The following is a 17,775-nucleotide window of genomic DNA, read 5'->3' on the forward strand; positions in this document are numbered from 1 at the left end:
CCAACAGCCAGCAGGCTGGGGTGGGGCACAGGGCCCTGGGGAGATGCAGCAGGGGCGGGGCAGGGGAAATCCCCCGGCCAGCCCTTCCTATTTCTTGCCTGGGGCCTGCCCGGCGGCTCCTAGAATCTCGGGAAGCATTTTGCAGAAATGGAAACAAGAACTTTGCTCATGCTGCCAGAACGGGCATCCAGACCTGGCCAGTATCGCACTGACTCCGAGTGCTGAAGCAGCAGCCCCAGTCGCACAGAGGATTCGGCAGAGGGGAGAGCAGCCTCTTCTGGGAAGGCTGCTTTCTTCCCCCAGTGGAGTGGTATGAGGAATGGTAGGGACATCTAACACCTACGTGCTGCTTACTGCGTGCCAGGCCTTCTTCTAAGTGCCTGACCCATTTAATTCTCACAACACCCCTAGTAGGAAGATACTAATATTATCCCTTGTGAAACTGAGGCACAGAGAAGTTAAGTAACCTCCCGAAGGTCACACAGCTAGTATGCGGCAGAGACAGCTTTGAACTCAGCAGCTTGGGTCTCAACTTCTTCTATACGGACTGTCTACAAGTTGGGTGATTTGCAAAGAGAAAAAAAAATGTCCCCCAATCTCTGGGGAATTTCCTTTTGTCATCATTTCAGGGTGAGGGGGCTGTGGAAGCATTGCCTGGTGCCAGGATTCTGTAGTCCTTGATCTGTGTGTGGCTCTGGTCTTCTAGGGCCTGCACCCCTCCCTGCTCGACTTTATAAGTCAGCCCTGTGGTCGAGGTTGCGCCTGCACTCACAGTGTCCTCAAAGCCCCAGCTGGGTACCGGCTCTTTGCCTTTGCATTGGCAAGACCTCAGCATCCGGCTACCACTGGCATGTGTTTCCTGATAGCTGGCCTTGCCTGGCCAGCCTGAGACCCCTCCCACCCTCCCTAGGCACACACTGATGGCAGACATGGCTAATCAACCCAGATGCAGGTCTCAGAACCCACCTCAAGGCAGCCCTCAGACAATCGCTATCCGTGGGCATGGACTCGGGAAGGGGAAGATGGGGAGGGAGGCAGGGTCACAGTCAGCTGCCCGCTGCTGCTCAGAGCCTGTAAGAGCATCTCTCAGGTATTTCTCCACGAAGCTGACTAAGGTCATGTTCCCAAAACCTTTAGCAAGATGCCTTTTCTAGGATCAGTTGGAAAGACTGGTTTAGGTTTTACGTTTTTCGTGAGAGACTTTCTGAATCGTTTGGTGCTTTGCTGTCTGGCACGGCCATACTGGGTGAAGAGGTTCCTGGAACCAGGCTTTTTCAGGAGAGAAATCAAAAGAGCAGAGAGAAAAGTGGAGGAGAAAGATGCTCTTTTCCCAGGGTTGGGCAGCGGGGACACACACAGTCTGGAACCAGAAAATCCAGTCCTGATTCTGTGCTTTCTGATTCTTCTCCAGCCGTCAGACAAAGAGAGCAAATGGGCTTCACGCTACACGTCAATTCTGGTCAATCATCGCAGCCTGGAGTGCTGTGTTGAGTAGGATTCTGAGGCCCAATGAGGGCTCGGTGAGAGAGAGTGCTCTGACCGCCACGGGTAAGGGAGCAGAGGCTGGGCTGTGAGTGGGGCAGTAACGCACCCAGCGCACAGGGAGTCGTGAGGTGTTGATATCCTTCCTATACAAATACTCCATGGATGTCGGTTCCCTTCATCTTCTCCGTCTTGCCTCCCCCCAAATTCCCGGCTAGCTTTCAAAGACCCATTCACCTCTCTGAGCCTCAGTTTCTTCTTCTGTAGATGAGGGTAATAATAGTACAGCCCTAACGGTGTCGGAAAATCAGATGCGATTGTGCGTGTGCAGGTCTTAGCGTAGTGCCTGGCTCATAGTTAGTACTCAATACATAACTAGCAATTAGGTTTATTGTGACTTTAGTCTTTGAAGGCTTAAGCATTTCTCTGGCTTCTATTCTGGTTGGGAAGGGTGTCAGTGAGCAAGATTCAGTCCCATTTCCAAAATATAATCAGTCCGGATCACTTGGTTATTAAAAAAAATAGTCGGAAGGGTGAATGGGAAGAAAGTCGTCCAATCTCAGAAATGCGATTTGCTCAGGCAGGCCAGACGCAGGGCAGACAGAGGGGCCTTTATCCCATGTGGTTTTATGAGCCGGCATTAATCACGGCCCGACGATGCCTTGCTCTGATTAGTCTGGGGCTGAAGCATTTGGGGTTTTCACCAGTCAGTGCCTGACGCCCACAGCTGGCTCTTTTATGAGCTGCTTGCTTTAGTTTCCACTGACATCTTGGAGACCCACTGATGGCTCACCCAGGCCCGGGTGCTGGAAGGCAGAGCCGCGTTCGGAACCACCCAGCACTGCTGCTATTCTGTGCCACCCTTCGTGGCCCCCGACCTGCCCCTGCCTACCCGCTGGAGCTGCCGAAGTCCAGTTCAGCATTCTGTGTTTCCTCACATGTAAACTAACCCTCACCTCACAGGGTGTCTGAGCTCATGCAGGCTGAAGCGTTCTTTTAAAATATGCTTCTCAAACAGCAAAGCTTTGAAAAAAAACAAGAAAAAAATTTTGCCTCGCTTCACTTTATCTAGAAGGGATTTTTTTTTTCCCCCTCTTAAGCTCCAGCTTAGCACTGTGCTGCTCGAGCCTTCTATGGTGAAGGATCAAGGTTTGTTTGGTGTTTTTTTTCACGGATTGCAAGATGATTTGCGGGCTCAGTGCACGTGATGACAATCTAGCCCAGGCCACGTGAGATTTCCACGTGAGGCTGACCACGCAGGAGCTCTGCTCAGCCGTCACGCGCTTGGATGTCAAGTGCCACCAAATTTTCCCAACATTTATTCTCAATTTCTCTGCTTCCGACTGTGGACCAGTCACAAGGATTTGGGGGAGCAGTGCCCGTCCGCAGACAACACGTGGAGTGTCCCTGGCTGGGCGGCGACGTGGCGCCCATACCCCTCAAGCCCGCCGCGTGCTCTGTGCGGTGTAAGGCGAGGGACGAGACGGTACACGGGACGGGCAGGCGCGTGCTCTCGCGGGCCTCGCTTCGCTCCAGCGTAGGGGAGAGGCGATGACGAAGAGCAGACACGCGTGAGACAAGGCCAGCTCGAAATAAGAGCTTCTCCAGACACCGCGGAGAACTGGGAGGGAGGAGAAATGTAGCAGGGGGATGGGTGACGTCTTCCACAGAGCGGGTAGTGGGGGACGGCCTGTCTGAGATACGACTGGCGCACGGGGCCGGCCCTGCAGAGAGCCGGGAAAGGATGCTTCAAGGAGAGGGGACAGCATGTGCAAAGTCCCCGAGGACGGCAGGAGCCTAGAGAGCCCGGGTCTGCCGTAGAGTGGTGCAGGGCCGGGAGGTGGAAAGTCATGGCCATGCAAGGCACTCAGTGAAGGGGGCGTAGCAGGAGCTGTGGGGGGAGCCCGCAGGGACAGGGACACACGGGTCTCGAAAGGCTCTCCTCTTCTCCCAGGAGAGATGGAATTCGACGTCAGGCTTGCATCTTTAACACTGTAGGGTGTTTTTAGTGTCACTAACCTGTAGAAATCATCTGGGTCCTTGCTACTCCAGGTGTGCGCTGGGAGCCGGCAGCAGCCGCGTGACCTGGGAGCCTGGCAGGACTGCAGGTTCTCAGAACCTGAGCAGCAGGCCCTGAGCCTGCTCGACGTGTTTCGGCGAGCTCTCCGGATGGTTTATACGCTTGTGGAAAAATTTGAGGGGCACTGGTCCGCTGCTCTGGGTCTTGAAGGGGTCCCACGTGGGGCATTACCTGGGGCTTCGTTTAAATACTCGTGTCTGATAATTCGGATCCTGCCATCTGGAGCTTCCGATTTAATGGTCGGGGGTGAGGCCTGTGCTGGGGACTTTTCTTGGGTCCTTTTAGTGGGCGGCCACGGGGTGCCCTTGTGCAAGTTACCTGCTCTCTCTGGGCCTTGTCCTTCTCTGGGTGCCTCTTCCCTAGGGTTGTGTAAAGCCAATTTACTACTCTCTTCTAAGCCCAGGAGTTAGGGAGAAGAGAGGAGTGTTCCTGTGCTCTCCCCGAGACTTGCCAAGGGCAGATCGCAGGCCACTTTGAGGGAAAATGAAGAAGTTATGGCTGAACATGAGCACTCTGAGAGTACTGAACAATAAACCATCCTCTGTTCAGAAGTGGGGAACCTAAAGGGAGCCATGAGCAGCCCTGTACTAGAGCTGGAAGGGCCCCTTAGAATTCACGTGAACACCTCTACCCATTTCATGGACGAGGAAAACTGAGGCCCAGACAGTTTTCACTTCAAGATCTCAGAGTGAGGCAGGAGCAGTTTCGAAACCATAGCTATTTTCCTACCATTTTTGCAAACTTGCCCTCTTCTTACCTTGTCTTTGACATCCAGGAACCTATGGCATGGCTCCTATTTACAAGGGTAGGGAAACAACCACTGGGTTGCAGGAAGCTCGCTTACCAGTTTCTGGGTGACTCCAGGCGGAGCCCACTCATAGGTGATGGTGTCAAAGGTGGGATCTTTCCCGGTGGCAATGGGGTTGGTCATGATCATTCGGTTCCTCTTGTAAATCCGGATGCCGTCCCCACCTTTCACTCGGGCCGTGAGGGTGGAATACTTGGAGTCCATCAGCAAGCGGCCAATTTTCCGATCGTCTTCCAGGTCCGAGCTCAGGCAGTGGTCCTCTTGACTGCATTTGCATGACTTGCACATTTTCCTGGGGGGTGGGATGGGGACAAGTGAGATCAACCTCCAGAAAAGAGAGGCAGAATCTCCCCCGCTGGCAGCATCTACACTTTGGAAAGCAAGCTCAAAGTTTAACTTTAGTAACTTGAAAAGGTTAGCGGCAGACAAATGGTAACCGGAGCCCAAAAGGCCTTTGAGATCAGAAACTCACGTCTTCCTATCAGAATGTCTGTCTGTGGGGAATGTGGGTATGACTCTCGTGGGTAAAAAGAGCAGCACATTTTTCCTCTTGATCATGGGGGTGGCAAAGGCTGGTTCGTCACTGGAGATGTTCTACAGCAGGAGTCTTTACAGCCTGTGGGCTAAACCCGGCCCACAACTTGCTTCTGTAAATAAAGTTTTATTGGAACACAGCCATGCCCATTCATTTACATATTGTCTTTGGGCAGCAACAGCAGATAAGTAATTGCAGCAGAGATCACGTGGCCCACCGAGCCTAAAATATCTACTATCTGGCCCTTTATAAAAACAAGTCTACTGATCCCTGCTCTAAAGAATTATTGAAATTGTCTCCCAAGATTCATGAGCCCCAGAGAGCTTCAGCAACTTGTAAACTCTTTAGCACTCCGCTGAAGTTAAAATACAGCTGGGAATTTTCTTCAAGACACTGGTGGACAGGACCTGGGGGGAAGGGAGTGAATTTAGGAAACCCCTCGGGCTGGAGAGATTGATGTCCCTTGCCAAGGCTTTGTCCTGGGGCTGGGAAAAGAAAAAGCGTCCCGGGGAAGCTTCACAGTGACTTGAAGCCTGACACGTCCCTCTGACAATTAAAAACAAAAGCAGTTGGCTGCTTTGTGTCCTGCTGTTAAGGTTTAGATATCCAGAGTGTTCCCCAGTGTGAGAGGAAAACCCCTCCCCTCCCTTCCTGGCCGTGTCCCCTTAGGCGTGCTGTGTCTCAGATGCTGGAACACACGCGATTCAGAGCTTGTTAGGTCAAGGGAGCTACATCAAGACCTACCGCGGGATGGGGCAGGCCTAAGCCAGAGACCTGTCAGGGCAGTTGCATGAGCGCTGCACAGCCAGGCCTGCCTGGAGGAACCCTTCTTTTGTCTTCTAAGCTCAGGAGACTGATGCATTTAATCATTTAGCACAAATTTTGACTGTGGGCCTACCAGACGCGTGCCCTGATGGTCTGCATCAGTGAGTGGTTCCCAACCAAGGTCAGAACTGTCCCCAGAGGGCGTTTGACAACGTCTGGAGACACTTTAAAAAAAAAACTTTTATTGGAGCATAGTTGATTTACAATGTTGTGTTAGTTTCTGCTGTAGAGCAAAGTGAAGCAGTTATACATATACATATTCCACTCTTTTTTTTTTTTTTAGATTCTTTTTCCATATAGGTCATTACGGAGTATTGAGTCGAGTTCCCTGTGCTATACAGCAGGTTCTTATCAGTTATCTATTTTATATATAGTGGTGTGTATATGTCAATCCCAACCTCCCAGTTTATCCCTCCCCACCCCCCATACCCTGGTAACCATAAGTCTGTTTTCTGCATCCATGACTCTACTTCTGTTTTGTAGGTTAAGTTCATTTGTACCCTTTTTTTAGATTCCACATATAAGCGATATCATATAATATTTGTCTTTCTGGGTCTGACTTACTTCACTCAGTATGACAATCTCTAGGTCCATCCATGTTGCTGCAGATGGCATTCTTTTGTTCTTTTTTAAGGCTGAGCATGGAGACACTTTTGATAGTCTCAGCGGGGTGCTATGACGTCTGTAGCATAGAGGCCAAGGATGCTGGTAAACATCCTACAATACACAGGACAACTCCCTCCACGGCAAAGAATTATCCAGTCCCAAATGTCAGTAGTGCTGAGGCTGAGAAATGCTAGTCTAATGTGAAGAGAAGGAGGCCCCATCACAACCTTCAAGGAGACTGCAGTTGGGGTGGGAGAGGGAGAGAAAATCAGGTGGAAACCATAACATAAGGTAGAATCAGGCTGGGCGAGGTGGGAGTCGAATATGCGCTGGCGGTGGGGGGGGGGGGGCTGGGTTCTGCTGCCTGGACCCGTTCCCCCAGGAGGTCAGGATGTGGCCCAGGGAAAGGGCTCGGCGGTGATGGAGGTCAGCAGGCTACAGAAGGTTACACACATTTCTTCAGTGCAAGGCTGCTTGTTTTTTTTTTTTTTTTTTTTTTTTGCGGTATGCGGGCCTCTCACTGTTGTGGCCTCCCCCTTTGCGGAGCACAGGCTCCGGACGCACAGGCTCAGCGGCCATGGCTCACGGGCTTAGTTGCTCCGCGGCATGTGGGATCCTCCCGGACCAGGGCACGAACCCGTGTCTCCTGCATTGGCAGGCAGATTCTCAACCACTGCGCCACCAGGGAAGCCCCTGCTTCTTGTTTTTAACGCACGGGTATGCAGTGTGACATTAAGGGGAAGAGAAGGCAGCATTTCCAGCGTTGTTTGAGGAGAAGCTTCCAGTCCAAGTTCACATTCAGTGGGCTGCCATTTGAGACACGTTAAGATCGCAGATCTCAATGATAATTCCAGAGAAATTATCTCTAAGGATGAATAGGACCCTAAAAGGCAAATGCAAGAAGCCTTTTCTTTTCGTTCTCATGAGAAAGGGTTGCTTGTTTTACGGAACTGGGGCATTTTATTCATGACCCAGTAATATTCTTGATGAGCCAGTCACGGAGGAAACTGATTCTTGAAGAAGACAGGTGAGGGCACTTTTGGTTTATGGGGCGGGGTGAGGGGGGGCAGCAGCAGGGCAGGAAGCGGAGAGAGGAGGACGAGGAGGGAAGTGAAGGAAAGCCCAGTGTCCCACCGGGTCCTCTGACGTCCCCAAACCTTCCGTACGTGGAAGTGGGGGGGGGGAAGCTGCCCTTTGCCCTGTTGGTTCACGTAGACGCTCAGGATGCTGCGCGAGGCGTTGGGAACGCAGAACGCGTTGAAATGGAAAGATGCTGACAAATAGATGTTCTCTGAGATCGTGTCCACGTTATTTTTCCTTCTTCACGCTCTTCATGTCAGCAGACGCGTTCTGGAGACTTTACAGATGAGGAGGACACCCCCTCGGGCCCACCCCGCTCTTCCCAGGCACCCAGATTGCAGGGGACACAGAGGGATCTGGAAAGATCCTCAGTGGCGTCACAACGGCCATTCTGCCGTCTGTTGTAGGCAACCTGGAATTGTGGGAATGGCAGGGCCTTGGGATCTAATCCCAGCCTGAACACTAGCCCACCACAGACCCCTGGCAAGTTTCTTATCTGTAAAATGAGACGGTCGGTCTCTAGCAGGGGTTGGCAAACTACAGCCCACTGGCAGAATCCAGTCCATCGCCTCTTTTTATATGGCCTGTGAACTAAGGATAGTTTTTACACGGTTGAAGAAGATTCAAAAGAAGGTTTTACTCTCTTGGGACACATGAAAATGATGAGAAATTTGAATCTCCGTGTCCCTAAATAAAGACTTCACAGAACACAGTCACGTTCATTCATTTACGTATTGTCTATGGATGATTTCCTGCTACAAGGGCCAAGTTGAATAGCTGTGACGGAGGCCGTGCGGCTTGTGAAGCCGAAAACGATTACCGTCTGGCTCTTTAAAGACAGTTCGCTGACCCCTGATCTAGTTGCTGAGTTTTCCAGCTTTGCTGCACGCCCACATCACCTGGGGGGGCTGTGTGAACTTGGGGATGCCCCGCTTGGCCCCCGCCAGTTACGTTCACGCGTCTGGAGTGGGATCTGGGCCCGGGCACTAGCGACCCTGTTCCAGAGGGGATTCTCATGCACCCCCAAAGCGCGAGAGGCAGGAGGATGGCCCTCTCAGGAGCTTAGGCACCTCAGGCTGACAGGAAGCCCAGCTGTTGTCTTACTGCTCAGCCACCTATGAAGATCCTGACCCTGGCGAGAAGAGCAGGATTAACATCAAAGGGGTGCCGCGATGAGGAGAGTGGGGGAATCCATCCAGAGAGACCCCCGAAGGATGTAAAATTTTGTAATTTGCAGAGCCAGTGGTCTCCCTTCCATTTTTCATAGTGTGTCCCCTGCTTCCCTCTCAGATCAGGTTTTTTCCCCTCTACTCACTGCAGTTGGTGCGCCTTTAAAACATAAAGCTATTAGAATGATGAGAAATCTCTGCAGGCGAGGAAGAAGCCTTGCCCTGGGCTCTCTCTGAGAAGCTTGGCCTCCTGGAGGCCCGCTTCTGTCCGCCCCGTATGGCAGCTCAGCATCCTGTGAGGTTGGCCCCTGCGGGCAGGGAGTCCGGCGTGGCCGTTTGGAAAGCGGGCTGCTGAAGGCCGCTGGGGGGCGGGGGGCTCCCCTTACGTTTCCATGATATGTTTGTTCTGCAAGTCTGCTCTTGTCTTCACACCGTACCCTCCTCTCTAAGTAATTCTGCTTATTCTGTGCTGCGAATACGAAGACCATTCTGATTCTACTAACCGCGTGAATCCGTCATTGGATTCCAGACAGTTTGCCTGGAACTATGGAATTGTAAAGCTGGAAGGGGATCCTAGGGCCCACCAGCTCCAGCCTTCCCATTTTTCAGATGGGAAATCTGAGGCTTAGAGAAGGGAAGTGTCTTATTCAAGCAGAGTCAGCACATGAATTCCGTCCTGTGATTATTAGTTAGGACACTTTCCCATGAAACCAGACTGGCTGCCACTCTGATCCTTTAAGTATCTTCCAAGCTAGTGAGAACATGAGAACTGAAGCATAAACACGGTTTGACACGGTTTCCCTGCTGAGGTTCTGCGACCTCACTGCTCCACGAAGCCTCAAATTTCGGCCCCTGTTAAGGTTGTTCCAAGGTGACACCGGATAGGCAGGACCTAAAAGCTGCGGTCTGTGTTTCTCAAGGACAAGTTCCCTTGACGTTCAGAGAACTTGTAGGATGGTGAGGAAATGGGGTAAAAACCGTGCTGAGAGGCTTCTGTTCCTAGGCGAGAGGAACAGGGTCCAGAATTGCCCTCCTGCCATCAACAACTAGGAAACCAGACGAAATATATCAAACATCCATTTTCAGGTGCCAGATAACAGCGCGGGACTGTGGTCCTTGAGAGAATGGAAACATTACTGCACTGATGCCATGTGTGCATTTAGGGAACATTATCCCTGGGCTCCAAGAACTCTTGAGGGAGGCAGTCTCGCTTGTCTTCAGAGAGCTGATGAGGGGCCAGCCTTGATCTGTGACACCCTGGTGGCAGATTCAGGACCAACGGGGTGAAATGATAGGGAGGCGGACCCTTTTCAAGGCCAGAAAGAGCTCAAGTGGCCAAAATCGATGCGTGGGGAGCTCTTCGCCCTGGAAGGACATCCTAGCTGTGGGAGGAATTTGTGCAGGGGGCGGGTGTTAGGATTGGATGACCTTGACGGTCCCTGGCGTCCGGAAGACCATATGAGCGCCTCCGAAGTGGGGACTGCCTGGGAATAGCATCAAGGAGCAGTCTTGTGCTTGGACCACAGTACTGCATGCAGAATGGTTGACAGCATGGCATGGGGCTTCATACAGACCTGAGTCGGAATTCTGCCCTCTGGTAGCCGTTCCCCCATTACCCACCCTCCCTTTCCTGATCTGTAAAGTGGACATACTGATACCTCCTGCTTAGGGTTATTTTAGCGTTTAATTACAAAAGATGTAGCTCAGCTCAATAAGCATTTTTTGTAACTGCTATCTCACAGTGGAAATCAACTTCCCTGAGACAAACATCTCCCCGGTTTTGTTCTTCCGCTGAGTGCCCAAGGCAAGCCCTCTGGCAGTGGAGACAAAAGCTCCTTTTTAGCTCTCGAGCCCTACAGGGCTTAGCCTCTCTCTCTCCCTGGGCTGCAGGGACGGCCCCCCAGGCTGTGACCTGCACACCTGCAGGGCATACGATCCACGCAGATGCTGCCTGGGGACTGTGCAGAGGGCAGCCCTACCTCTTGTTTTCAGAGTCCTCAATGAAAAAAAAAAAAAAAGAACGGTGCTGCGAGTCCAAGTCCAGCTGGATCTCACAGCCCTCCTGCCTGGATGTGAATACCAGGTCCTGTTTTTTTTTTTTTTTTTTTTTGCGGTGCGCGGGCCTCTCACTGCCGCGGCCTCCCCCGCCGCGGAGCACAGACTCCGGACGCGCAGGCGCAGCGGCCACGGCTCACGCGCCCAGCCGCTCCGCGGCATGTGGGATCCTCCCGGACCGGGGCACGAACCCGCGTCCCCTGCATCGGCAGGCGGACTCTCAACCACTGCGCCACCAGAGAAGCCCCCAGGTCCTGGTTTTTAAGTACTGTGGACACAGTGGCTTTTATTTCTGTCCCAGGGGCACTCTTTGGTCAGAACCCCAGGGGGATGATGGCGCAGGAGGGGGAGATGAAGCCCATACACCAAACCCCAGGACAGACAGGTCTACCCAGCGTGGACCAGGCGCCAGCTAACAACTGTCCACCGCTTCCCAGATCATCCTCACCGGGCTGAGCTTGGCAGCCTCCACCTGGAAATGGTTTATAAAGCCCTTAACTCCATCTTCATCTTGGCCCCTCAAGGGCTTTTCTGTCATTTCTGAATTAAGCCAAGCAAGAAGGCATTCACCCCGGAGCCAGTCCACCAGCAACACATGCATCCTAAGCAGTCCCAGCAGAGAATGACCAGGGTTCCCAGAAAGGACAGCCAAGAAATGAAGGCAGGCAGAGCCTCTCTTGACAAACTCCGTTACCTCCATGAATGTGGCTCGAAGCCCGAACACATCCCCTTGCATCTCAGACAAGGCACACCTCTTGCTGACTGCTGCTGGCCCAGGGACATCTGGAAAAGGAGACAGAAAAGAGGGTGTTTTCCTTCCAAATGTCTTGGACCGGGGATGCTTGACCTCTAAAGACTTGGCATGCCAGCAAAGCAATTGTGTGGGGTTCAAAGGTCTCGAGATGAATAAGCCATCACTTTACTGTTTACCAGGAATGGAGGAGACCAGTCGGGAAAGTGGCCATGGGGTAGGCAAGTGTGGAAGGGTGGAACTTTCCCAGTAGAAATGCCCTGGGGCTCATCCGAGCCTTCCCCCACCCTCACCCACTCCCCTGATCCGCTTGTCACTGGAATGGAATCTTCCAGTGAGTGCCTCCCGTCTCTCATTTATTTGTGATTTATTGATAGGGTGTGATTAAACCAAAGCTACAGGCACAAAGGTTCATGCTGCCAGATGTTTATAGCTCAAAGCATAACTTAAATATTTTGCTAAATCATGGAAAATCAGGAGCATTTGAAATCTGGTCGTCTTTTGGAAGGAGAGCAACGCATGAGACAGGTTTCATTGTTCATTACCAGCCAAAGGTAACCAAAGTGCATTGGCTGTTGGCTGGCTGATGTATTTAGACCCAGCTGGCTCTCAAATGGGGTCTTCAAACCAGCAGCATCACCAGAAGCCTGCAGGAAACGCCCCACCCATGAAGGTCTCAGCCCTTTTGAATTAGAATCTGCTCTTTCACACAATTCCCAGGAGATTCATATGACGTGAAACTTGGAGAAGCAGTGGGTTAGTATATGGATCTGCCAGCTGAGAAATTGACCTGACTTTCCACTGGGGGTGGGCGCTGACTTGGGCTGGGGACCACACGTACTAGGATTTTATCAGAAGCAGTGTTCCATCACCTTGTGGGATAAAGGGATAAGCTTCTGATTCAACAAACTATTGATTCCTTTAACCATTTATTTAGCATCTGCTATGTGCCAGGCACAGGGATACGTGGTAAGACTCACGGTGCCCTAGAGGAGTGCACGGTCTAGGGGGAGATGGAGAAACACATACTTATCCCCTTTCCTGGGAAGGGATTAGTTGGAGGCAAGGACAGCTGCCTGTTGTGTAGTAGAAAGACATGGACTTTGGAGCCTGAGAGACCTGGATTCCAAACCCAGCTTTGTGACGTAACAGCCTTGGACAAACTGAGCCTCAGTTTCCTTACCTGTCAAATGGGTACAGAGATAATGCATGTAATGTGCCCACCCACCTTAGCCGCTACAAATGGTGGCTGCTGTTTATCTTGCACACACTTTAGGAGCACAGAGGAAGGTGCTAACCCAAATGGGAATTCCAGAGAGGCTTCTCAGAGGCAGTGACTCAGGATTGGGGCCGTGCAAGGTGAGCAGGCAGGAAAGCAGGAGAAGGAGGTCCTAGCAGAAGGAGGAGGTATGCAAGGGCAGGAGGGCACAAAAGGGCTGGATGGGTAGGGTGTCACAATCTGAGCATCCTCTGTGGGGCATGACACCTCTACTCTCTCTGCTTGTTAAGTGGGGAGAAGACAAGTCGTGAGGCTGTCCTCATCGCTTGTGTCAGAATTCAAACAAGGACACATAGGAAGAAACAGTTACCCTTCACAGTATTTCTCTTCTCCCGCCCAAGTCTTCCCGCTGATAATACCCAGCTCCACACCTCCTGCTTGGTGACCGTTGTTTATACCACGTCCTCAGACACTTTGCTGTTCTGTCTAATACACCTTCACAGCCTCGGGAGTAAGAGCCATGTGGCACGGATTTGAAGGGGTGCATGTGTATATTTGTGCCTATTCAGTGCTAGATTCCTGTTAAAATGGAAAACCAAGACGATGCTCACCGCCATCTCGTTGTCTGAGCTGGGGAGCTTTCATCCGTGGGCGGAACTTTGCTCCCTAAAGCTGTTGGCATAGAAAACCTTGCGTCTTGTTCCTGACACGCTGGATTCTACTAGCTGAAATACAACGATCCCATAACACTTCATGTTTAAGTGCTTTGAAGTTTTGCGGGGAGGTGTATGATTCATGAATCAGGCTTCATCACTGGATGGTTTTAGGTTTACCCAGAGGCAGCAAAGCCTGAGACGTAAGAGCTACGCGGGAGAATTTCCTAAGTGACAAACCGCCCCGCCCGCTGGAGCACTGTTCTTCTAAGGACTGTCGACTTAACAGCCTTCCTACAAGGGGATTAGCCCCGATGCTTGGCCCGGAGAGCTGAACTGCTGGCTCAGGGTTTGGTTTAGATGCAAGGCAGCCCAGTACAGCCGAGCTCGGGCCCGTGGGTCGGGGGGCTGGCCCTACGGTGTCAACTCCGACGTTTATTAGCTGTGCAGCTGGAGGTGAGTCCTTTGCCTGCCCAGCCTAAGGTGGTCCTCTGGGAAATGAGAAAACTGGCCTGGATCGGGGTGGCCCGTATCCTGTTGCGTGGAATCCTGGTTCTGTGGGCTCTTACAGAGGAGCTTATGGCGGAGGTGGGAAGGATTATATGCTCAGATAAAAATGGCGGACGCTGGATGGACAGGGGCGTCCAGCACCTTTCAAGAGCTCGCTTTTTGGGCTTCCCTGGTGGCGCAGTGGTTGAGAGTCCGCCTGCCGATGCAGGGAACACGGGTTCGCGCCCGGGTCCGGGAAGATCCCACGTGCCGCGGAGCGGCTGGGCCCGTGAGCCATGGCCGCTGAGCCTGCGCGTCTGGAGCCCGTGCTCTGCAACGGGAGAGGCTGCAACAGTGAGAGGCCCGCGTACCAAAAAAAAAAAAAGAGCTCGCTTTTGACAGAGGCAAGAGAGACAGAGGGACGGCAGCTGTTTCAAGTTAAGAGGTCCGGGCTTCGGGGTCAGAGGTCTGGATTTTCACCCCAGTTTTGTCCCTTTCTTCTGTTGGACTTGGACCGGTGAGTGCATCGTGGGGTCTTGTTTCTTCATCTGTGTTATGGGGAGAATAAGAACCACCCTGCCCCCTGGAGTCACTGAGAGGGTTCAATGGGCCGCCACGTGGAAAGGGCTTAGCATGCGCTTACTATGCCCTGAGTGTTTGCTGTTGTCAGTGTACCTCATACAAACATACTCTGAATCAGATGTTCTCAAAAAATTTTTTTTCCCAGCTTCGGAGTTCTAGGCAACTTCAGAGGAACTACGTTTCTAAATGCACACCCCGTATACTTTCTTATTGTCTACTTTGTTTCATGATTAGAAATGTTGCCTCTGTCACTGGATGCAGGAAGCAGGATTGGGCTGAGTCTCTGTCCTGCTAATGGGACGGTTTCCATGGCAACAGAAGCCCGTGGGTGAGAAAAATAAATGGCCTTTTGCAAGGAAGAAACCGATTGGGGCCATCAGGCCACCCTTGCTGCCCGTTTCCTGGCTGACAGTTTAACACAGTAAACAGCCATTTGTCCGCTCCGTGCCATTCAGCAAAAGGAGGCAGACGGACCCAGCTCTCCCCGACACAGAAGATGACCATCCTGTTTATCGACGAGGGGAAAACATCAAGCAGAACAGGTGTTTCAAATGAGATGTTCCGGTTTGTAAACAGTGGGTTTCTCTGATGTGGATGCCATCTCAGATGAAAGGTGGTGAAGTGGCTCACAGTAGATGAGAAGACGACCGCTTAAAAAACTGGGTTCTTGGAATACAGCATATCCCTTCTGTCCTTTTTCCCGAGGGGAGGATAAAGTGTTTGGACAATTTTCTTTGGCTCGGGGTAGTAGGATGTGGTTCATCTGATGCTGTGGAACTGAATGGTGACGGGGACTTAAAAGGACTTGGATGAGACCAGAAGCCCCTGGGATACAAAGGGTGGGGAGCGGCAGGGTCTCCTCCCGCCCCGAGCATTTACCTTCAGTGAACCCCAAGGGAAGTCTCAAAGGGGAACAATGCCGCCGAGAGCAATGGGGGGCTGAACGGAAGGGGGGCAGAGAAGGGCAAGGGTGAGATGGAGTTTCAGGACGAGCGAGAGGCTCGGAATTGGAAAACGAGATTCTCCTCCAAGCCCAGCTTCTCTCTCTCCTCTTGTAACTCAGTTTTCTCCTCTGGAAATGAGTTTTCTCCGCCCTTTTTGCCTCAGTAAGGCTGTTGTAAGCCTTATGTAAGATGGAAAGGTTGTTTGTGAAGTGAGGTAAGTATTTACCATTGTTTAAAAAAAAAAAAAAAAAGTCCAAAACTCGGATGGAAAGCAGAAAGGTGGGGGGCACGTCCTTCAATGTCAGGTGGTGGCAATGTGACATTTTCTCCACCCCACCCCATCCCTGCAAGGATTATCTAGAGACATTTACTTCTTGCTATTCTTAGACTCGGGGAAGTTCCATGTTAACGTGTAGATTTTTGTCCAGTAGAGATACCAATACAAATAGTTTTTGTCCTTTTGAGAAAGGTATGGTTGGGTTATGTTTGATTGTCCTGGAGGACATTAACTAGTTATATACCTAGGAACCCCTAACTCTTCAAATGCTTTTTGAACTGCTCTAAATCGCTTACTGGTTCCTTCACTATATAATGAGTTGAATATAATCTTTGCTAAGTTTCATTTCATAGTTGCACAAGAATCATGCTTTTTACCTTTTGAAAACTGTATCTTAACACCATCACATGCCCTCCTGACTATCCATGGGTTTGCTTTCTGAGCTGGGGTGTTCTGAACTGACACTAAACTCTCTTCCAAGCCAAGTATTCTGACTTGTCTTTTACAGGTAAACTCTATAAGCATACCTGTGTTACTGGTCAGTGTGCTTTGTTACTTAAACACATCCCTTCCCCCCACCCCCCACCCCGGGGTCCCAGGAGAGAAGGTGTAGAGACGATGGAGATGGGTGGGGGAGGGGTGAAGTTATGAGACGGTCCAGAAGAGTACTGACATCATATACAGAAAAATGGTCCCGAAATTACCTGACTACCCTCAACAACCCCCAAATAAAAACAGCTCGACAGTCCACAGAGCGATTTCACTTTACAAAAGCATTCTCTTCCTTAACAATGATGAGAGCCCTGTGAGCTACAGTCATTATTCCCAGTCAACAGGTGATGTAGGCCCGTGAGTCTGAGAGAGGAGAAGCACCTTGCCTCTTCACAATGGTCTGGGCCGGAGCCCCTCTGGGGAAGGGGGCTCTCCTTATTCGTATTATAACTTTAAGCAAAACTGTTTTGTCTTTCCTAATGGTTGTGATTGTAGCTAACATTGACTGAGTACATCTTATGTGCAGAGCGTACACCAGGCGTTTTCATAATATTTAATTTAAGCTTCTTGATGAACCCGCCAGAGAGGCACTTGCAGTATAACCTCATTTTCAGGGGAGGAAACAGCCCCAGAGAGGTTATGCCTCCACTTCGAGATCCAATAGCCAGTCAGTGATGGAGCCAGGAAGTGAAACCAGGCAGGTGTTACTTCTTTGCTATGCTCTCATCTACCGTTCTGTGGCACTTTCCACCGCAGGTACAGCACTTCAGAGTTTACAAAGTGTATTCACCTCCCTTATCTCACTTGGTTTTCACAGCAACCCTAGGATGTCAGTATCTTGCGTTTGGCTCAGGAGAAAAAACAAGCTCACAGAACTGATAGGGTACGATGCTCAGGACATGAGTCACACTCATGTCTTTGGAATCTAGATCCTGTGACTTCTTACCACCCTGGGCGTCTCCAGACCCCAGACAGCCTCCCAAGAGCCTAGCCTTGACTCGGGGCCTTGGGACACTTGGGTCCAAGGGGATGGCCGGCGTTTCTGGAGGGATGGGAGGTCCAGGAAGGGTTAGAGGCAAGGGCAGTAGGACAAGGTCATGATCACCTTGGTTCCAGGATTTCTACCATTTAACCCTGTTCTGATAAATAAAGTGTAGATGTTCAAGGCAACAGACAGGCTTCAGTGGGAGAGGTGGCAGCCAGAGGAGAAAAAGAATCCGAACCAAGGGCAGTGCCTATGGGAGAGAAAGCCAGGCCCTGGCTTCACCTAGTTTATCTGCCCTGCCCTGGAAGCCTGAAATGACTACTGGTCACGAATGCATAGGACCAGGCCAAGGAGCTGGCACTCCTTGAAACCCTGACTGAAGTTTACATTATTATTATTATTATTATTATTTTGCGGTACGCAGGCCTCTCACTGCTGTGGCCTCTCCCGTTGCGGAGCACAGGCTCCGGACGCGCAGGCTCAGCGGCCACGGCTCACGGGCCCAGCCGCTCCGCGGCACGTGGGATCCTCCCGGACCGGGGCACGAACCCGTGTCCCCTGCATCGGCAGGCGGACTCTCAACCAGTGCGCCACCGGGGAAGCCCTGAAGTTTACATTTTAATGTAACCCATGCACTGTAGGCAATGTTAAGAAACCTCTTCTAGATATTTTGGGGCCCGTACACTGACTTCTGTAATAACTCACAGAAATATACAGTTACAAATGCAATACATGCCAGGAAG

The 17,775-nt window shown here is 51.4% G+C and overlaps 1 protein-coding gene across 3 annotated transcripts in view; it reads right to left on the minus strand.

Annotated features, from left to right (window-relative positions):
• The window catches only part of LMCD1 (LIM and cysteine rich domains 1), a 60,002-nt gene that overhangs the window by 17,442 nt on the left and 24,785 nt on the right, over positions 1–17,775 (minus strand). For all 3 annotated transcript variants that reach the window (XM_059077752.2, XM_067043572.1, XM_067043573.1), the window contains exons 2-3: positions 11,335–11,423; positions 4,407–4,662 (exon numbers count right to left, since the gene is read on the minus strand). In XM_059077752.2, the coding sequence (XP_058933735.1) occupies positions 4,407–4,662; positions 11,335–11,423 (345 nt within the window). The remainder of the gene's footprint in view (positions 1–4,406; positions 4,663–11,334; positions 11,424–17,775) is intronic.

The sequence above is a fragment of the Kogia breviceps genome, chromosome 10 (genome assembly GCF_026419965.1).
Source record: "Kogia breviceps isolate mKogBre1 chromosome 10, mKogBre1 haplotype 1, whole genome shotgun sequence".
Taxonomy (NCBI): Eukaryota; Metazoa; Chordata; class Mammalia; order Artiodactyla; family Physeteridae; genus Kogia; species Kogia breviceps.